The 22,127-nt window shown below is 40.0% G+C and overlaps 1 protein-coding gene across 1 annotated transcript; it reads left to right on the plus strand.

The window, feature by feature from the left end:
- On the plus strand, nt 1–17,733 carry LOC306754267 (calmodulin-regulated spectrin-associated protein 3-like; the record flags this gene model as incomplete). Its single annotated transcript, XM_079238218.1, has 19 exons — nt 1–133; nt 4,562–4,839; nt 5,489–5,629; nt 6,486–6,572; nt 6,807–6,845; nt 7,424–7,471; nt 8,433–8,571; nt 8,873–9,012; nt 9,470–9,563; nt 9,689–9,740; nt 11,252–11,313; nt 11,393–11,423; nt 11,579–14,042; nt 14,722–14,843; nt 14,994–15,280; nt 15,368–15,467; nt 16,981–17,075; nt 17,174–17,292; nt 17,407–17,733. The coding sequence occupies 19 exons, from the start codon at nt 1–3 to the stop codon at nt 17,731–17,733; spliced, it is 4,758 nt and encodes a 1,585-aa protein (XP_079094344.1).
- Nucleotides 17,734–22,127: the final 4,394 nt, after the last annotated feature.

Consider the following 22,127-nt stretch of genomic DNA (forward strand, 5'->3'; position numbering starts at 1 on the left):
ATGGTGGACTCTCTCGGCGCGATGAAGAACTTAACGGTCCCGGAGATCAAACCCCTCGACAAGTACGACTCCAATCGGGCCAAGATCTGCGCCAGCGTGCGCTGGCTGCTGTCGAAGTCTTACGGCTCTGCAGGTAGACCCAGTCCTCCCATCATCGAGGCGCCGCTTGCATGGGTGGGGCGCTCAAGAATTTCTCCTGCTATATATGGTGCCCCCAGCTGTAGACTTGATTTCTTATTTGGCATCTGCGGGAACCTCGAGCATCCTTATGTCAGCATCCATCTTTATTTGCCGCTGCCCTGATGTCCCTTCAACCTGCGCATTGGCCCCTCTGAGCGTGCAGCTAAATAATCCATGGTTTCTTAAACATAGGCTGATTTTCAGCCAATTGTTTCCTTTGACTGTGAGGCTTGTCAGAAGGAATTTCCTCAGAAGTTCGTGATGCATGAAAATGATGAGGGGAGGGTTGTCAACGCTGCAATGCAACAAAGCCTTTTGTCAGAGCGGGGCTCCATCAGGCCTGCATGGGGACAGAAAACCAGGGCCAAAATGGCTTGATTGCTTGTAGCTGAGCAGATATTTCACTGACAAATGTTTTTGCGAACATTCATGTGGAGCGGATGTGTAGGGTGGTTGTAAATGGGTCAGGGACACAATATTTGTGTCAGTGTTACACACGCACGCGGTGCTTCAGCGCGTTATAGTGAAGGTGACACGGCTCTAATAGACAATAGAGTGTATTTGTTTTTACAAAAGCAGTTGACCCAAATGCATTTATATCAGTTTAATATATATATACGAATATAAAGATATTTGCATTTCTGAGGTTTAAAGGGATTGGATGAAACGGTTTTCTATAATAGCCTGAATATTCACATTAATCCAAGTAAGATTTGGAACAGGATGCAGAGATCAAGCGCATTATTAATAAACTAAACAGTCCTATTTAATTTCACTTTATGTACTTCAGAGCTTGATGGAGAGCATTACAGTGATAAAATTGTTTTAGCCACCTCTGATGTCTTAGTGTCCTGTGGATGATTATGGTGACATCATACTCTTAGGTGTTTCCTTTCTGGGCTCCAGTTATTATGTTCAGACTCAACAATCAAACTTATATTTTATGACCATGTGTTTATCATAGCGTTTCATAACAAACATAAAAATTCTAGATTTTTAAAAAAATTTGTATTAAGAAAGGTCCTGCAATATTCACGCCACAAAAGAGACTTTTTATTTTTTTTTTCTTTTACTTGCCAGTTTGCTAATCTGCTGAGCTCTGTCTTGTCTGGTGTTGCTCTATGTGGATAAGTTATGACCCTGCCAACATCACTTGTATGTGTCAGGGTTCAGACTCTGCTGACTAATGCAGTGATGTCAAACTGCATTCAATGCTGCAACAGAAAATTTGCATGCATGCTCACTGTGTAACAACTCATACATTTTGTTGTTGGTGATGGCTCCAGACAAAATTCCCTAATAGTTTGGCTCTGTTGTGCCACTCAGAGACACAGAAGGGGAGATGTGCTGAAAGTCTTTTAATGAGAAGGTTTTTCTAACTGTTACCTGGAAATTCCCACTGGGTGAATTTTATTTTGAAATACAATACAAAACCCACTTATAGAGTCACAAACGGGGCTGACTCACCATGCAAATTCCTGCTGTCGTGCACATTTCTGTTGTTTTTGAGAATATTTAGTCAAGTTAATAAGCGGAGATTTGAGGCTACTTATAATTCCAGTGTTGTTGTTTGTTTTCAATTCTCAAATCATTATTCAATGAGTCACAATTTAGCCTGAAATTCAACATGAAAAGGCAAAAATATGAAGAGTTACATTGCACTGAATAAAATCCTCGAATGAATTACATTAAATATCTATGCTACACTACTCAAAAAAGTTAGACCTTCTCAATAGTTTTCCCCTCTCCATCAGAGGCTGCACAAGAAAAGCGCCAAGAATTTTTGAAGGAGATGAAAATTTTTCCACTTCTTAACGTGTCCTAATTCACTTAATGTGCGTTTATCCTTGTGTTTACCTGCGGGTTGAACCCTCAGTCCACTAGTTGTCTGCTTCCTGTACCCAAAAGCTTGATGTTTTACATTAAGTATCAAATATCAACTATGCACCAAAAATTAAATGTAATTTTAATGTTGTGAGCACTAAAAACCGTGCTTCTTTCAGCTTAGTTTGACAGATTTTATAATAAGGAAGCAAATATCACCCATGTGATCTGTGTAAGCTGACCTTTCTAATTTCACTAGATCAGCAGATGCAGCCATGTAAATGTTCATGAATGTTTAACAATTTCAGCAATCATAGATGGGGGGATAGTGAGACTTGAATCAGTGCCATGAAGAATATTCATTAGTGGTTGCAATTCCTAACACTTGATCTCGACATCCATCCAGTGTATGTCCTATGTTCTGTTTAGCTTTACAGGCCTGGTTTTGCCTTTTTCTAACAGTATTAGCATTATATTGAGTTGTTTCACTGTTTCCTGCTCTGCAGTCCTGTCTCATTGCTTCAGCTATGATTGGGACAAATGGCTGCTTCCATTTCCATAGTGACGACGGTCCTGCATCCCCCCTTGTGCAGCTGAGTGTGTCGGCTAAGGATTCAACTCCAGGCAGTGTGTGTGACATTACAGCGCAGTGTGTGATTAAATTCTTGTTGATTTCTCGACATGGATGGATTTTCTCCTCTCAGCACAACATAGAAATGGGGCAGAGGATAGGAGGAAGAAGTTACATAAGAAAGCCTTTCAGCAGCGTCTTATGGAGAGAAAGAAAATAAAAACAGTTGGATCCATCATTGTTCATCATAGTTGAATGCTTGCAGACATAAAACAGTAAAAATGGACCAGTATAAGTAATTAAGGCTGCAAAGTGGGGGAAGAACAGACTGGTTCATACTGATATTTCCTTTAAAAGTCCTCTTCCAATTTTCAGGATTACCCAGAGTGGGAAAATGGGTCAGTTGTGGAAGTGTGTGTATCTGAGTCCACAGTGCATGGGAGTCTATGAATGACCCACTGATACTAGTCTGAGATAACCTGGCATGCACACATTCTTATCCAGATAACTTAGCTGAGCTCTTCATGCAGATGATGACATTATCTTCCTCTGCAGTCAGACTCTGTCCCCGACTGTCACCCAATTCTCATTGTGGAAAAACGCCTCCAGGTTTATTCAGAAGTTACTTCACTGACATAGAATATAGTCTGACTGCAGTCTCTGCACTGCAGCCTGCGTTACAACCTTTTTATGATGGGGACAATTCCTTAACAAAGCAGTTTTCTGCAGTAGGATCACACCAAAGGTTTCCTTCTTTGAGAACAGTGCAGTAGAACAGACGCTTTTCTTTTTGTTTCGTATGTTGGGAGGATGGTCAGAAATTTCTCTTAATTACTACAAAAACTGTTTTTAACGTTTTTCCTCTCCTGCACCTGAAAGTTAGCAGGTACTTCTGTTCTACCTCTGATTGTACACAGTGATTGCGTTATTTCAAGTTGCTATTAACCGTGTCCAGCTTTTAACTATACAAGAACATTAAAATTGGTTTCACTTCTCATCTCAGGACGCCAACAGCATTAATGGTGTTACTAAGCCACTTAGAAGATATATTTGCTTTTTAACACCAACTCAACCTCATTTCATTATCAGTTGTATATTTGCACATCACAAGCACAGCAGATGATGGTGAGGCGCTTTGTTTTACATTGTGTATTTGGTCAGACAAAAATATTAACCCTTTGGTGCAAGAATTGATTAAAAAAAAACCCAAAAAAAAAAACCAAAAAAACCCCAACATTTTTTAAATACAGTATTTTACCTCTACAGACATATGTAAAGATTTTTTGTTTATTAGTGACATGTAGAATTTCACATGTTTATTATTTATTTTAATGTATTCAATAAAATATTTATAAAATATATAATCATAATTATCTTATGTAAATTTTCTATAAAATACTGCTGTCATTTTCTTTTCCTATTTATCGCAAAGGCAAACTTGCGTTATGACATTATGTTCAGTAATATATACTTTTTATTCTCCAGTGAGTGAAAAAATATTGGATGACTCACTAACATCCACTGAAGTGGTTCATTTACAAAAATACCATCCTCATTCATGCATCTGCAAGTAAAACGTTTGACTGTTCTGCCACTCGGAGACACAGAAAGGGAGATGTGCTGAAAGTCTTTCAATAAGGTTTTGCTAACTGTTACCTGGAAATTCCCACTGGGTGAATTTCATTTTGAAATACAAAACAAATCCCACTCACAACTGGGGCTGATTTACCATGCAAATCTTTTGCTGTCATGCACATTTCTGTTGTTTTTGAGAATATTCAGTCAGGTTAATAAGCAGAGATTTGAGGCTGTATACTTATACTACTTAAAAGCTTGTAAATAGATGTCCACTACATGGCCACTATGCATTAAAGGGTTAATAGAAGATGGTACCATATGGAAAAATGAAAGGTTTTAAAATGGCTAAAATATTTGTTGGAACATTTGTAGAACCACGGCTTATTAGGGCTGTATTTTAATTTTCAGAAAATGTTCCTGTGGAGCTCCGAGAGCCGCTGTACAAGGACCAATACGAACAAGAGCACCTCAAGCCATCCGTCTCTAAGCTGCTTCTTTCTCCAGAAATCTACTGTCGAGCTCAGGCCCTGCTGGCTCAGGCACATGGGGCTGTTCTGCCAGCATCGCAGGAGTCCCTGACTGACAACTCGGCCCTGCTTCAGTTCCTCATTAAGAAAGGTTTCCCCCCAAAGGTCCAGGATGCAGATGTTACAGAAGAAGACCTTAGCAACACCCCTATCAAAACGGTGTGTGTGTATCTGACTGTCTATGTCAGGTATCACCAATCTTGGTTCTCAAGGGTCCGTGTCCTGCAGGTTTTCCAAGCGTCCCAGCTGCAACATATCTGATTCAAATCAATGTGTATTTAGCAGAAATAAACAGAGCTTGTCTTAGTCTGAGACAGGAATTTTCCAGCAGGGTCACTTGGAAAACCTGCAAGATACCGGCCCTCGAGGACCAGGATTGGTGATCCCTGGTCTATGTGGTCCATAGGCTTCCAGTGCTTGCCCGGTTTAAGTTAAGGTTGTGGTCAATACCAGCAGCAGTTCCCCAACATACCATGTCCAGTTAGGGAAAAAGGATTGGAAGAAGAGTAATCTAGTAAGGGAAAGAGGGAAATATGCAAAGAAAGGCCAGAAGCGATGCATTGTTATAGATGCTTAATGGGATTTTGGACTTTCTTCTATTTAGAGCTTTGTAAAATTTCCTTACAAGACTGTCTGTGTCAGATTAATGTATGGTAAAAAAAAAAACCCCAACTATATATATTCTATCTGAAATGTATGACAAAGTCTCTCAATACAGAATTACATCTGAATATTAAGGAACCAGTGTGTTCAAACTGTTATTTCCACAGCTGCTAAGGCACCTAAACTATCCTTGTCTTTGGTACAGAAAGCTCATCTCGCTCTCATTGACTCGCTTATGTCACTGGCTGCCAAGGAGACAGTAGGCTGTGTGAAGATGGCAGTGGAGGTGGAGCAGATGGGTGTCGGGACTCCATGGGAAAATGCTCTGCTCTTCTGGGTCAACAGGGTGAGGCCACAAATCCAACGAGGCGTCTCTACGAATGTCACTCTCACTTAGCAGCTTCTGTCACTGGCTTTTGGCTCAGATGTGATGATCACATACCCAGAACAGAGCTAGTTGAAATAATCTCCATGTAATTTGGAGAGGACTTGAGTTTTTCAATAACTTAAATCCTCAATTTAATCTAATTTTGCCAAATTGGACTCTTGTCAAAAGTTTAAAGTTTTTATTAGATGCTCAAAATAGTTCCAAAAAAGTATTGTCTCTGTTTATGAAAGGACCAAAGAAACCATGTACAAAACCTTACTTAAAGTACAAGATGTCACTTAAATATGTCATTAGAACCCACAGACATGTCTGCAGAAAGTAGGTTTTGGTCTTTTGTCCAGTGTATGATCTGAGACAACCACTAGGTGTCCGAGTAGAGCATCAGAAAATCTGGCCAAAGTAAATCAGAACAGAAAGTGCAACTTCAGTCTCAAACAGTCCCCTTACTTTATAGTCTTGAATTGTAATTGTTGTTTTTGGCTGTGCTTTTATTTTGTGTTATCAGGTGTAAAGTATGACATCCAACATTTTAGGTTAAATTTTCAGTGTGTGGTTGTATTTTTGCACTGATGTGCAACAATAATTTCAGTTCCCCTTCATGCAGCTATGTAATTATTCTGAATCTGTCCAAACACTTGAGGGAATATTTTCTTTTTATTTTTGTAAAGACACAAACTTGGATACATATGAACTGAAAGGCAGTCACTGTGACAAAAACATGAAACTGGGACTTCACAATGCTCATCTTGGACATTACTCATCTGCAGCTCTGTGCTATATAATTCCTAACACAATATTTGTTTTGCAATTTCAGTTAAACCAGACATTGAGAGAAAGCACAGAAGAAGAAGAACTCCCCAAGTCACAGACAGCTACAGACCTGCAGCCTGTTCAAGAAACGGTAAAAAGCAACATTTCTAATGTCATTTTCCCATTTTAGCCACCTTAGCAGAATGAGCTCCTAACTCATCCATTAACCTAAACCTAATGCCAAGTCTAAAAAGACAGGCATCCTCTCAGATGTTGTGTAAAGCAGCCATGTGTCACTGCTGTGATGCTGCAGCTTCTAACATCAGCTTTGCTTTGATTCGCTGTTTTCTCCCCTGGTCTTCCTCTGGTGCTCCTCGCTCTCCAGCAGTGCCATTCCAACCGCTGGTACTGGAAACTAGTCCCCGTAAGTGTACTCCTCTTTTTTTATTCTGTCTCTGTCTGTCTGCTATGGCTGACGGTGTGCGTGCTGGAAATGCCATAAAGACATTTTATCTAACCCTCTGTGAAAAGTAGCTTTGATTAGGAGGGTGAGTTTTTTTTTTTTTTTTTTTTTGCTGTTGTTATCTGCTGAGCTTATAAAAAAAAAAAAAAAAAAAAAAAAAAAAAAAAAGCAAAATGGCATGGCTCATATGTCCCTATTAGCTGCATATTGTTCTCAAATGATGTTTTGGAGACATGTTTTGGTGCGTCTGACTTTGTTACATTCGAACATTGGTTTCATCTCAAAATACACGGATTATCAGTAGAAAGGGGAAAGAAGGGGATGTTGGAGAGGAACATATGGAGGTGAAATGTTTTCATCCAAATAGTTATCCAAAGACCTTCATGCCTCCTTTGACTGTCCCCTTCCTCTCGTCTTCCTCTTCGTTGCTCCTCTTTTCCCGAGCAGGGCCATGTGACTTTGTGGTGTGGCAATTCCCATGGTGACCGGCCCCCTTGTCATTTATGCCTGTTTCCCTCTCTCTGCCATCCCCCATCCAGCATGCTATCGCTTTTTGTTTGAAGGAGTCGGGGAATAAGCCACCAGTGGTAACGTATAACACCTCGCTCTTTTCTCACCCCTCCACCTTCCTAGTCTCCTGTAGCGATGCACTCGGTTAACAGACAGACCGACTAATTGTTTGCCACACCTCACCCATGCTGACTGCCAACATAGGCTGATTGACTGACTGCAATCTATTCGGCACAATTCAAGCTCATCAGCTTTTAACATATATTTTTTGTATTATTAACACTTATATTTTGTGTTACAACGCCATGTTAAAGGAGGCAGAACATACTGGATGCTTGGTTCAGAATTGGCCATCTTTGCCCTCTTCCAGCATGGTTTTAGCAGCACTTCATAACATGAAGCGTCTGTTTTGTTTTTGGGTATGTTTTAACAAATCTGGATGTAAAATAGCAATATGGCATCCAAGCAATTAAAATGTACTTTTTTCCATTTGATTATGTTTTCATTTTTCTTTCACTGATCAGAAACGAGGCCTGACAGCGTCATTAGTGCCTGTTTCTGCTGCATGGACACCGGTGGACAACTATCCTTATTTCCATTTCCATTTTTCTACCGAGAGCCTTCTTTTCATTGTATTGTTCCATTTTCGTTTTCCAAGTTTGGCACTGCACCCTTTGGTTGGTGTGTGTATGTGTGCAAATATTAATCAATTGAGCTATCACTGATCTTGTGATTTGTTTCTGTTGGTTTTCTTCTTTCTGCAATTTGGCTGGCTTCACTGTTTGAGTCATGGCTTTGATTTCTTGTCTATCTTGGAGAGAGTCCTGGCTGGATTTTATATTGCCTTTGCCACCTTTGAGTCTATTGAATTATCCTTGCCACAACTTGATGTTATGGTTCTTTGGTCTATTTTCATACTTGCATTTTTGCCCGCCTATCTCATTAGCTTTTTTTTTTTTTCATTGTAACCTTTCTTCTTTAATAATCTTCTTTTATTAATCTGACTTTTCTTCTCCTTCTCCATCTTTTCTTCTCCAGATCCGCTACAGGAAGGACAAAGTGCAGTCCAAGCTAACTCCTACTTTTCCTCTGGTCTCTGCGGTCAAAGATCTGTCAAATGGCTGCGCAATAGCTGCTGTGTTGCACTACTACTGCCCCAGCTTGCTGCCTCTAGAGGGTAGATGGAAACCCAATGCATTACACAAAACAGCAGACATACAGCATAAATGATGAGCTATCTAAAACATTTCTTGCAACTCACCTTAGTACTAAATTGATATAATTTTGCTTTTTAATTTCTTTTTTATTATTGCCTCACTTGCATGCCCTGCAGATTTAGAAAACTGAAATAGAAATAAGTTAATGTCTGAAAATAAATGCCTGCAAATGTATTTGATAACCATTGGTAGCGCTATAGATATGCTCAGTAACGTAATAAATGGCATGTTATGTTATGTTTGTTACTCTGTTCCTTCCAGATGTGTGTCTGAAAGACACCATGTCAGTGGCTGACAGCGTCTACAACCTGCAGCTCATCAAAGACTGTTGTGAGAGTAGTTTACAGAGCTGCTGCCCCCTTGCAGTGGAAGACCTGCTCTACGCCCCTCCGGCTCTGCATGTAGGCATTATGATCTTTCATGAATGACTTTGATCCTGTGTTGATCCACATAGTAATATTTACTAAAAAAAAAAAAAAAAAAAGTATTTAAAAGGGCTTAAAACATGACACTATGGACTTTACTCATTGTGTGGTAAAATAGTCATGTACTGATGTCTGTGGGGTGGGTGGTTGGATGTTGACTGACCATATTAGGCTTTCGAGTTGGGTGTGGAAAGCTTGATGCACTCTGTGAAAGATGAAGGCTTATTACAGAGCAGACACGAGGTGGCAGTGCAAGCTAACTTTTTTTTTTACAGAAGTCATTACTGAAAAGGTTTTTTTTTTTAATTCTATTTTGGACTTCTGGTGCCTAAAAGCTTTTTAATTACCTGTTTAACCAAAGTCATATTTGTTAGTTCCTGCATAATAGGCTTAGATGTGTGTGAATGCCACCTAACAAGTTTTTTTTCCTCAGCTGAACATCATGAGCTTCATGGCTGAGCTGTTGGACTGGTTTGAGGTGAAGAAGCCTGATTTTGTGAAGCCAATACAACCCATTGACCTCACAGGTTTGTCAGCAAATCACATTAACAGAACATTTCTCAATCAATACTTTGCTGTCTGTACATGTTTTACAACTAAACACCACAGTTTTGATCAGATCCTGAAACTAAAGTGATTCTGGATTTTTCAGATGTCTCAGGATTACTAGACTGTACAAGTCCTCTGAGTGGAAACAGCAACAGGTACAAGCTCACACACATGAACAGACCCAAAGACAAATGCAGGCATACTCAAATGTCTGAGTCTTTGTGATTTAAACCTCTTAACTATAACTTTAGCCTCTTACTCTAACCTTAACTACCACAACTGAATGCCCAACCCTAACCATGACCCATTACACAAAGTCTTAACCCTAAAAATAAAATGAATTCTGTACCCATGAGTACAAAATTACTGTCTTCCTATATTTATAGGAAGTTTGAGTTTGGTCATGGGTACACACACTCTCATCTGAATCAAAGATTCAGGAAATTTAAAACTTATTTTTGTAAAACCAGATCAAAGCCTACATTACAACAATATTAAAACTAAATTAATAAAAAATTATGTTAAGGTTGATCGTGTTTTCAGTTAATAAAGTGTTTTTACTAATGTTTGACATATACAATCATTGCTGCCACTGTCATGCAAGATTATTCTACTCACGTGTGTGTGTGTGTGTGTGGGTTCTCTCCAGGTACTCTGGCTTCTTCCCACCGTCTAAAGACATGCATGTTAGGTTAACTGGTTGCTCTAAATTGTCACTAGGAGTGAGTGTGAGCGTGAATGGTTGTTTGTCTTTCTGTTGGCTCTGCGATGGACCAGACAGAAGGAGAATGCGCAGCTGCTGTTGCGATTACTGATAACTGATAGTTAAATAGGATTGAACTAGGAAAAGGGATTTGTGGTTTAGCAAATCCTATGTCAGGATTTTTACCGTCACAAAACTGTTTCACTTTGTATATCATATGTATATTACCATTTACCACCAACTTATTTTAGATATCAACAAATGTAAAAGCGTCACGTCCTGACCAAAAAAAAACCACACAAACAAACAAAACAAAAAAAACAAGACAAAGAACAGTCTTTGTCGGATTCCTTCTTTAGTTTCTCTTACTTTTGCTAAGAAACATTTTCATGTAAGATGTTTTAGCAAAAGGGGAAAAAATCATTGCAGCTTACAGAAATCCTTTAAAGATTTCCATGCTGGTTTCTCTTGTACTGTGAATGTGTGTGTGTACATGTGTGTGTATGAAATCACCAAATTGCATCACATCTGTCAGTAAATTCATACTATTACAAAATCTGTCTTATAATTGCTTGAATAAACAATTGAATTTTGTGTAACGGAAATGCTTTTGACTGAACAGTTTAAAGTTTGGTTGATTAAAAAGTGAATTAAATACTTACAATAAACTCACTGACACACGACACTGCAGGTTTACCATTTTGATTGATCCAAAGGGAAGACAGCCTGTATTGCATCTGACAGAAACAAGCTCATCTGATCTCTGATTGTTTGAATTAAATAAGCCAGTTGAATTAAGATAATACTGACATGTTGAACCTGCTCCATTGTCCAGGTCAAGCCTGACAGAAGTTTTGGCAGAAAAATTCAGCATAGATTGCAGCTAACTTATTCAGACATGTAAAACTAAGATAGGTGGAAGACTTCATATATGGTTAACCGTATAACCATAATCTTTTCCAGTGGTTCTCCTTCTTACATCTTCAAACAACCTTTTGTGCCCATAACCTCTCCAGTGTCACCAGGTAGGATGAATACATCTTCATCATGCATCTTATCGTAATTAACCACTGCTTAATAACTTGTGTTCTATTTTCTTTGAAGAAAACAAAAGTTGGACAAAGAAACAAATCAGGTAGGTGAACTGAAAAACTGTGGGGTTTTTGTCATAAATGCTGTCTTGCATTCATATTTAATTTAATTTAATCTTATTTTGGCTTCTGTGGTCTCTGCTTTTCAATGCTTGTTGGCATCCATTTGTCCATCTCTCTGTCATCCACATCTCTGCAGTCGTCCTCTGTCAGCAGTGACTTTCAGCATCCCATTTGGCCTGGACAGTGATGTTGACATTGTCATGGGAAACCCAATAGATTCTGTCTTTCGCTCTGTCAGCACTGACAACCTCACCACTGGGATCCCTGCAATGACCTCACCAGCGGCACCGGCAGGGATGACTCACGTCCCTTACAGCCCTCCAGAGGACCTCAGCCACCTGGTCAGCGCTTCAGCCCCATCACATCGCTCTTCTTGGGGTCCTTATGCACATGCAGCACCATTGGGAGAGCTCCCAACCATTGAGGAGGCACTACAGGTCACTCATATGCCTGGTGGAAAAAATCGGAAGAAGGGAAGATCAGCTGAGAAATGTGGGAGAGGAGTTTTAGCAGTGAGACCGGAGCCCCGGTTGTGCCCTGAGGGAGCACCTTCAGGTTTCTTTCTGCACTGCCCTGAAGATGACAGCCCTCAGCTCAGCAGCTCTGCTCCCTGTCGTTCAGGAGTCCTCTGTCGGCCAGTTGGAGGGGAAGCAGATACTGACAAGCAGAGTAGGAAGGAGAGATCCAGTAGAAACACAGACATGTCCCGGGATGATGACTCTGTTCTACGAGATGGCAGCATTGATTCCTCAGAAGCATCAGATGATGCACCTCGAAAAACCCCTGGTAATATTCGTCCCACAAATAGTCGCCAGGGAAACCATGGTAACAACAATAGTCCACGCATGACAAGCTTTGCTGAACGACGGGACAACCGCAGAAGACATCCTGCTGCTTCTGGAGATGAGTCGGCTTCATCTCCGACCCCAGGAACCCCAGGAACTCCACAGACACCCTCCACACCAGCAGGGGCCTCTGGTCACCAGGACAGCCTGACCCCCAAAGGGCCTGAACCCGGCTCAGAGGCCTGGGAGCTGGGAGCTCGCCTGGAGGAAAAGCGCAAAAGCATTGAAGCACAAAAAAAGCGCATTGAAGCCATTTTTGCCAAACACAGACAGAGGCTTGGAAAAACGGCTTTCCTTCAGCTGAAAAGAGAGCAAGGAGAAGGAGGAGTAGAGGGAACGGAGGAGGATAGTCTGACCCTGGAGGAGCGTCTCACTCGCGTGGAGGAACAACTCAAACAAGAGGAGGAGAAAGAAAAAAAGGAAAATGAGAAGGAAAACGATAAAGAGAAGGCATCGTCTTCCAACGCTCCGCGGTTAGAGAAACAGGTCACATTCTCGATTGAAAGTAAGAAAGGAGCAGAGAAAGAGAAAGAGAAAGAGAAAGAAAAGGGAGGTGAAAAAGCAGGTGAGACTGTCATAGTGGAATACAATGAAGTGGTGCAGAAACTGAGTGAAGCCCTGCAGTCGTTGCAGAAGGACATGCAGAAACTTACAGAACAGCAGCAGCAGCTCATGAGCAACCAAAGACCCCGAAATGCACCCAAAACTACTCCAAGAAGTAACACCAAAACACCGCCCAGAACCCCTCCTCACACCCCATCAAAGACACCACCAAGAACCCCGACACGGACGCCTACCAGGGCTACCAGTAAAGCCTGGATGATTCCTGCTGTTCCCAACTCTCCCTCAGCGTCTTCCCCATCACGCCGCTCTCATGTTCATTCCTCTTCCACCTCTCCAAAAATAATCATTTCTTCCTCCTGCCCAGCACCTCGAACCAAAATTCAGTCTTCCTCAACTCCACGAAGCCCCAAGCACAACCCCCGTTCTCAGCATCAGCCCCACCCACGACCTTCCGAGCTCAAGTTTCCTCCCCTCAATCGTGTCCTAACACCAACCCAGAATGTGGATACACTTCCTCACCTACGGCGCGTGTCACCCAGCAAGTGTCAGGTCCAGACCTCCTCTTCTTTCCGGATTGGTGGGCTCAAGACCCCTCAAGAGTCTCCTCAGCCTACCCTGCAACCACAGCCTGAGGAGAGTACTTCAGATACAGCCTCCAGTGAAACACCCACCCAGTTCAGTCTGGAGCTGGAGCAGGAGGATGTGGAAGCAGTGGGAGGGCTGCCAGTCTTGCCACAATCCCGACAGGAGCGCCGGAGGGCTGCTGGAGGCAGCAGCTCTGGTGCTCCTTCTGAGTGCTCATTTGAGAGCGACACCTTATCGCTGTCAGCTGCGTACAGCGCAGAAGGAGGTAGAGGTGGAGGTGCAGGGAAACCCTGCAGCCTGATTGAGGTGTCATTGTCATCTGCTGGAGGACCAGAAGGAGGCAGTGATGAACCAACAGATGAGGGACAAGAGTTTTCCTCTGACTCTATGAGCGACCACACAGAATCTGCAACAGAAGCTGCTAGAAGAATCTCATCAGAGCCCTTGGATCCAATCGAGCAGTTGCATCTGGCTATGGAAGCCAGAGATCTGCCAGAACAGCAGACTGAAGCCAAAGAAGAAGACGTGACACATAATGAGACCCTGGAGCCATGTGGAGAGCAGAATCCACCTGGAGCCAGAGGAGGAATTGGATTCTTCTTCCAGGTGAGACTTTTAAAGATGATAAACTAAGTGGCAACATTTTTTACACCTGGTGTCAGCTCCCTTTTCAGTTTTAATGACACTAGGACATGAAAACATGAGAAACACAACACATAAACAACTTCTGAGGGGAGTGTCTTGTAGTGTATCGTAGGTGGGGTTGCTTGTTGAGCCTTGCTGACAGTATAATATGGTTACTGCTCTTAATTTAACTATAAAAAAAACACACTTCACAATCATGGCCATGAAGCTGCGGCCTTCCTCTGCCTCCTTCCAGGCGGCGTGTGATCGTCCCTGCATGTTGCCTGGGACTTGGGACCCTCTTGGTCCGCTTGATCTATGAAGGAGGCGTGACATGATTGCTCAACACAACGCAACACACCCCTAATGTTTAGTACAGACACACCCCTGCGTACAGACATATCCACACGTGTGTTTTGCAGTTTTTCCTACAAAAATACTCTTGATAATGTCTGTAATGTCGGTTGTGTTTTCTTAGAAGCTTTATCATATTTATTGTTTCTTTATGGTTGTAGAAGCTGGACAGGTTTAACAAAAAATAATGTTTTCAATTTTTTTTCACTGCTGATATTGAATTGATCATTTGTGTTTCTTCTCATTTTTTCTGTTTTGCTCACCAGGGCTCCTGCCAGTCTCACCAGCTTTGTTAATGTGTTTGCAGGAGGAGGTACATAGTGAAGGGGAGATGGCCCAGCGTAGGGCACTGCTGTTGGAAAGACAACAGAAGAGGACAGAAGAGCTGAAGAAGAGGAGACAGTGGCATGAACAAGAAAGGGAAAACAGGTAACACTCACATTTAATAATATACCCCATGTACACTGTGTATCTGCATAAATAGCTCATCCAAACATTGAAGCTCTTGAATTATTGTTATCCAAACAAAAACTGAGCTGCACGTGATGTATTAAACTGTTTCTTCTTGGTTGGTTTCAGATTGGCAACGACAGGCAACAGAGGGGTGTCTCCCTCCAACACACCTCCTGCAGGCACCACCTCGCCTTCCCACACGCCTCCAGCGACTCCAGCTCGCCGAGGCGATTTCACACGAGTGGAGTATGCACGACGACAACAACTCCGAATAATGGAAGACCTGGGCAAAGTCCTCAGACAGAAATCAACCACTCAAGGCCAACCGTCCCTTAGAAAAACTCGCACACGGCCTCGGAGCATGACCAGGGAGGAAACAAAGCTGTCTCTGAGCCCTGCCAAGGGAGCAACTGGTAAATTCACTAGTGGAAGAAGTTGGTGACTTAGAATATTTTTACATTATTGCAACTGTTTTAATGCGTTAACATTTGTCTCTCCAGGCTCTAAGCTGACAAAAGTGTACTCTCACTCCTCACTAAACCTTGGCGCCACAGATGAGTCAAGAAACAATGATGGTGCCTCCACAAAGAAAACCCAGAGGTACACTGTTGTCTTGTATCTCATTTTACTTTACTCTCATTTTTTTCACTTTTTGTTTTTTGTTTTAGCCACGTGTGTCACAACTGAAAGATGGAAGTACTGGTCAGATTTTCCAGCATGGACCAGGAAATGCTGTCATTCACTTTGTGTGACCAAATATGGATGTGTTCACATTCACTAAGAACAATTAACGTATCGGATCACAAATGGTGTGTTACTTCAAAGGGTGAATTAGACTGATCTAAACTTAGGCTTATGTTATGTATTGTAGCAGAATTGTGCAGATTACATATAAAAGCAAACACACCTCTTTTTGAAGCTTTGTGTGTTGTAGTATCCTGTAATCGGAGGAAGGTAAATGTTCAATCAGCGGCCCCGCAGTCAACCCATCCCAACAGCTTGTCTCAGTTTGGTTAGCAGCCTTTTGCATCATGTTGTAACGTGCAGGTTATTTCCCAGATAGTGACCCAGTTGAACCCCCCAAAGGATGCATTACAAAGTGGAAAATATTGGGGTGGTTTTTAATGATAAAATGTATTCGGCTAATTATATCTAGTCTGTTTTAGTTACAGATGGTTTTGGTTGTCAGATTCTTGGCTGATACAACATGAAGTTAATTTGTATAATTTTTCCTTGGATAAGAGAAAACATCAGGATAACATAGTAGTTTTAAATTATTTCATTCTAAACCTGCTACAAATTCTTTCATACAGATGTTTTGGGGAAAAAAAAAAATTAACTTAGAAAGATTCTCAACTTTTCAGTGCTCACAGATATTTAAAAACTGAAGAACAATTCAGGCAATAAATGAATATTTGAAGATACCAATGTTGTGAAATTATAACTATATTTATATGATTATTACTCTGGCTCAGTATGTCCCTTAAATTTAAGAATATTTGATGTCTAAAAGCTAACCAAGCAGCGATTGAAAGCTTAATTAGGAGCAAAATGACTAAAAACATGAGTGAAAAATAGTTGTCTCCACCATCCAACCTCCTTAAGAATGTCACTTGTTAGGTGAACATTGTAGAATATCATTTGCAGGATTTGTCATTAGTTAATACTGGTAAATAATGCACTAGCTGTGCAAAAGCACAGGTTTAGTATAGAAGTACAAACCCAATTGCAATGAAGTTGAGAAATTGTGTAAAATTTAAATAAACATAAGTTATTTGTAAATCTTTCTACCTACATTCAGTTGAACACGCTACAAAGGAAAGATATTTAATGTTCAAACTGATAAAGTTTATTTGAAAATAGTCTCTAATTTTGAATTTGATACCTAACCTGACACAAAATCTGAATGACAACAAGTTTAATTCAAGCTCGGCAGATATTGTACTAATGTTATGATGAATGCTTCTTGCCTTGATATGGTTCAGCTTTTAATGGTTGTCCTGTTTTTAGTTATTAAATCCAAGACAAGTTACTACTCACTATTTTACAGTCTGCTGTTGAATTTTACTGAGGTGAATGCTTATTGGCTCATTTTTTGGCATATCTCCAACAGCAATACTGACTCACCCAGCAGACTGGCAAATCAGAATGGAGATAAGGACTGGGAGTCTGGATCTAATGGTAACTCACCTGCTCCAGAATACACAGGTAGACCACTAAACGGAGTGGTTTCCTACTAAGTTTTTTTAAACGCATGTTTTGATTAGGTTTAGCTACAAAGATTCTTACTGTATTTTTATTTTCAGGTCCAAAGCTTTTCAAAGAACCAAGCTTCAAGTCCAACAAATTCATCATCCACAACGCTCTGTCTCGCTGCTGCCTTGCTGGGAAAGTTAATGAAACTCAAAAAAGCAAGATAGTTGAGGTAGACGTTTAGATTTTCAACCACTTTGCTTCCCACCATTTTTTATGCTTGATTATTATAAAAGTTAAACCAATATGATCTTTGTTTTTTCTTTTGCATTTACTGAAACCTCAGGAGATGGAGAAGAGTCCTGCCAACCATTTCCTCATTCTCTTCCGTGATTCCAGCTGTCAGTTCAGAGGTGTTTACACTATGAACCCCGACTCCCAGGAGCTCGTACGACTGGCTGGTGTGGGACCGCGAACAGTCAGCTCCACCCAGGTGGAATCCATCTACAAATACAGCTCAGACAGGAAGCAGTTTAGTGCCATCCCCTCAAAAACTATGGGCATGACCGTAGATGCCTTCACCATCCCCAGTCACCTCTGGCAAGGAGGAGGAGGAGCGGGAGGAGGGAGCCGGAGAGCAAGCATCACAAAAAAGGTGGCCATTTCCAAGTGAGGACCAGAAAGGGATAAAAGACTATTATGTCATTTAGCAAAACACTATAATTACAATGTAATTACAGTGGAAACTAGTCAAACACAAAGTAGTCATTACAGTGCACACAGATGGGTCCATGTGTGTGCATGTGTCCACCTTACCTCGCTCACCCTCCGATTCTTCCAAAATATAAAAGTGTTCCCATTCCCCTTTATGTCCATAAAACTGCACAACTTTTTAGAGAGGAAGGAAATTTACTGAGCGCACGGGGGCGTTACTTTCAAAAAGCCTCATGCATACAGTATACTTTAATTGTTTGAAGTGCAAACTTAATTTTTCCTTTTGACATATTGTTAAAAAAGCATATTGGTTTCTGTTCCTGTCTGACTGAAGTCCTCTGAAAAAAAGACGTTTTTATAAATAAAGCCAAACAAAAGAGCAAATGCCTTCATGTCAGTGTGACTGACTCAGCTTTGGTTTTGTATACTTGTTCTACCAATATCTGCTAGTTAGGTGAATGAAAGCATTTTTTTTCTAAATGAACAATGGCCATAAATGTGATGGAGAAATAACCTTTGTTTTGTTGGCGGTTTTCAGAGGACTGCCACAGCATGAATGGTTGTTTACTGTGTGTGGTATAAGCTTATTTCAATATGATATCACAGTAAAAATGTGTAGTTTAATGAATCTGGTGATATGTGAGCATTGGATGCAAGTTTAAGCAAGTTTTGTACAATAACCCAACAACACATGGGGAGTGATGAGTGATAATATGCTCACATTGTTGTTGGGTAATGATGGGTACTGGTAGCTGCTTCTGTTTCTGAACTAGTGCAAAAGTCTGTTGCTGTTGAATCCCATAATGAATCTTTTTTTTATTTTCAAGTGATTTATTGCCTCTTTCTAACACTTCAGCTATTTAGAAAGAGAAAATTTCTTTGATATACAGTGTAGAAACATGATCTAACTCAGGGAAATGATTGTTTGATAAACAGGACATGAATAAATTGAAGTGTACCGGATTGTTAACAGTCTCTGTTTCATGTTAGTACTCACATTATACATATATGAATATTATTTCCAGTGTTGTTCAGAGATACCTGGATTTTTACTTTCTCATGTAGGGATGAGCTTTCCAGAAATGAAAGGGTGAAAATGTAGTCATTTATGATGCCACAAAGCAGTTCGTATTTCCTAAACAAACCTGAAAAAAGACTCAGTAAGGGATTCAATGGAACTTGATAAGCTGAACTCAGATTTGATGAAATGCTATTTCAGCCCATCTCCACTTTAGGTGGCACGTACACTGCTAACTGGTGTGTTCCAGCACTGCATACATGTATGAAATAACAAACTGGATTAAACTTAAATTAATAAGGTACTTCTCTCTGTCTTTGTATTTTCACTGTTTGATGTAGCTTTCTTTTTATTTTTCACTGATTTCCTTTTCCACACCTGAATTATTAAAGGTGTTAACTTTTATTTTCTTAAAAAGTAAATGACATTCGAGTTTTTTGCAGTGATTCTGAAGTTTAAATTGCCTTTGCTACATTTTTCTAATTTAAGAAGTATGTAGGTGTTAAACATGACAGATCACATTTGCCTATTTTAATTCCTCTCACTGTATGAGATAAAGTTGTCAATTATAAATCACATATTTACATTACACTCTAAGTTAGCTTGCTTCTTTTCTTTTCAAGGTACCGGTAGTTTGTTTCTTCCCAAGTGCAGCTACTGGTACAGATTTCGCCTCTCCAGAAATAAAAAGCAAGAATTTTGAGATATTGGATGAAAACAAACCACCTCAAAGAATGTATCACATGTCATTTCAGGATATTTGCCTGAATATTTTAAACTTTGGAGTCCAAAAGATGGAGGACATTGAGAATGCAGAGCCAAACTGTTTCCAAAATGGCTATTTTGGCTATAAACCTCACATTAACTGTCTCTACTAAACCTAAGCACCGGGCTCAATGAGTAAACTATGAAAATGATTCATTGTTCAGACTGCTATCAGCAGCAACAGTCTGCCCATTTAGCTGAGGCGGTGGAGAACTCATCTTTAGGTTACAACATTGCAAATTAAATGTTTATCAATCTATCGTATAGCAACTGGTAGTCACATGTAATGCATCTTCTTTTGATATGGTTTTCTCTGCTGGCCATGACAGAAACATACAATTGAGGGATTCTGAAAAATGTAAAAGTTAGCATACTTACCTCCTTGTATAAAAAGTTCTCATATGTTAGACAGCCACTGTGTAAGAAAAGCTTGATAATGTTAACATTTTAGTTATATGACAGCACCAGATGGAAATATGACTTAATAACTGATCTGACCCTATCGCGCCCAAATACTGCTGGGATAGGTTCCTGCTCCCCCGCGACCCTTGATCAGCCTAAGTGGTATGGAAGGAATGAATGAACCGATCTGACCTCTACACATAAGTTCTTAGACTTCTTTTTTCTGTTTTTAAGAGTCCCGGGACAGTACTAAGATATGAAAATTTAAAAGTAAATGTTTGAAAAAGATTGTAATTGATTATTTTTAAACCAAGACTCTTCCTGTAATGGTTGAAGATCCTCAAGCCTGAGATAGGATGAGGATCTAAAGACCACCACTCGCAGCATATCAGCAATGTTAGTTATAAATATCAACTAAAGTAGACGGTGTGTGTGTGTCTGTTCTCTTCCACCTGACACCAACTGGAATTTTAAAGCCTTTAGCTGAAGAGGTAATGTACAAGTATTTGAAATAAAACTATAAGGACGATTATCTAGTCATAAAGTCCAAAAATACGAATAAAATAAAATAATGAGACTGAGAACATTTATATATCTTTGTTTTATTGCACCTTCAGAACATTCAGTATGCAGCTCTGTGATGATGCATTGTAGAGAAGGTCTTTTACTAACATATGCAGCTGTTATTGCATTGGGTTGATCACACGTGATTCTTTGGGATTTTTGCTGCAGCCCTTCTACTATTAAAACACAACTCGCAGAGCCAATCTAAGCCAAAACTTTAGCTGAAGAAACAACTATTTTCTTTAAACAAATACAGCAATAGGTTTGAGAATATTTTTCACATGGGACAGTATTAGGGCTGTGCACGTAATACACTTGTAATCTTTCTTTTGGAGACAATTGCAGTTTCATTCAACATTACTTTTTTCAAAAAATTGTATTTTCAAATTTAAAAAACAAACAAAAAATAAATACAAATAGGAAAAGCTGCTCATTACATTATTCTGCATCACTTCTAGTAGTCAAAATTTCCACCAGCAAAGATAACATTGAATTGATAAGTTTGAGGGGAGAACATGTTTAGATAAAAAAAAAAAGAATTAATGGTGTTCAATAATAAGAAATCCGAGCCTATACTCAAGAATATGAAAGCTTGAAAGTTGAATCACTAATGTCTTGCTTTTATTCTTTATAGAAATTAGAATATTTGTGTATTTTATTTATTGCAGCTGAAAACTGAAGGAACGTTGAATACTAAGCTGTCCTTGTAAGACAGTGTGTTATAACACCCCCTGTCATTGTTCATTTTTATCTCATTGCATTTAAGAGATTCACTAAACTGCCTCAAGAGTTTATTTTAAAGTACATTTAGCACATCATACACCAACAGTTAAACGTTTTTACTCCCCTCCTCATGAGAAAATGTGTCCAAACCTTTAACTGGTTGTATATAGCCAGTGTTTAGCACACACTTTGAAACACAGATACTGAGAATAAGTGAGCAAAAAACATTTGATCCAAAGTCTATTCGAAATGATAATTTGTTATGAGGGTTTAACATCGCAGCCAAGATCCCACTGAACATGCACATTGAACGTGATATTTACCAACATGTTGCTGTATAGTGCTGTGAAAACAACTGATGACGCTCAGAGGACGTTAAAGCTTGACAGGAAGTACCAAGAATAACTAAGTGTAGTGTCAAAATTCACATCAAGATACATCTCTACAGATATTATAGCCTACTGTGATTACTTCCAGCATTATATTTATCAGTTACACTCAGATCAAGTTCGATCACGTTTTGGCTTCAACTGCTGCTAAACATACATCTGTTCCTTTCTGCAGTGCTTGCTTCAAGAATCAATGTAATAATTTTGCATGTTAACTTTCAAACTAACACATAATCCTCACTTAGTTCTATGATGAAGCTGATTTGTAAAGCGACAAAGTGGAAAGCTGTATGTTTGGAGACACATTAATCTGCAGGAGCAAAGCTGTTAATAGAACATATGCAATATTCAGTGCCACAAGAGCCGGGGTGATACATGGAAATAGGGATTAAGGACAAAAATAACAACATGACCACCTATCGAGCATAATCCATGTCACCTACAGTGTTTGCTCTTTATTCAAATTCCATATTGGCATACTTGGAGTGGTTG

Source organism: Telmatherina bonti (assembly GCF_933228915.1).
Source record: "Telmatherina bonti genome assembly, chromosome: 3".
NCBI classification, from domain to species: Eukaryota; Metazoa; Chordata; class Actinopteri; order Atheriniformes; family Telmatherinidae; genus Telmatherina; species Telmatherina bonti.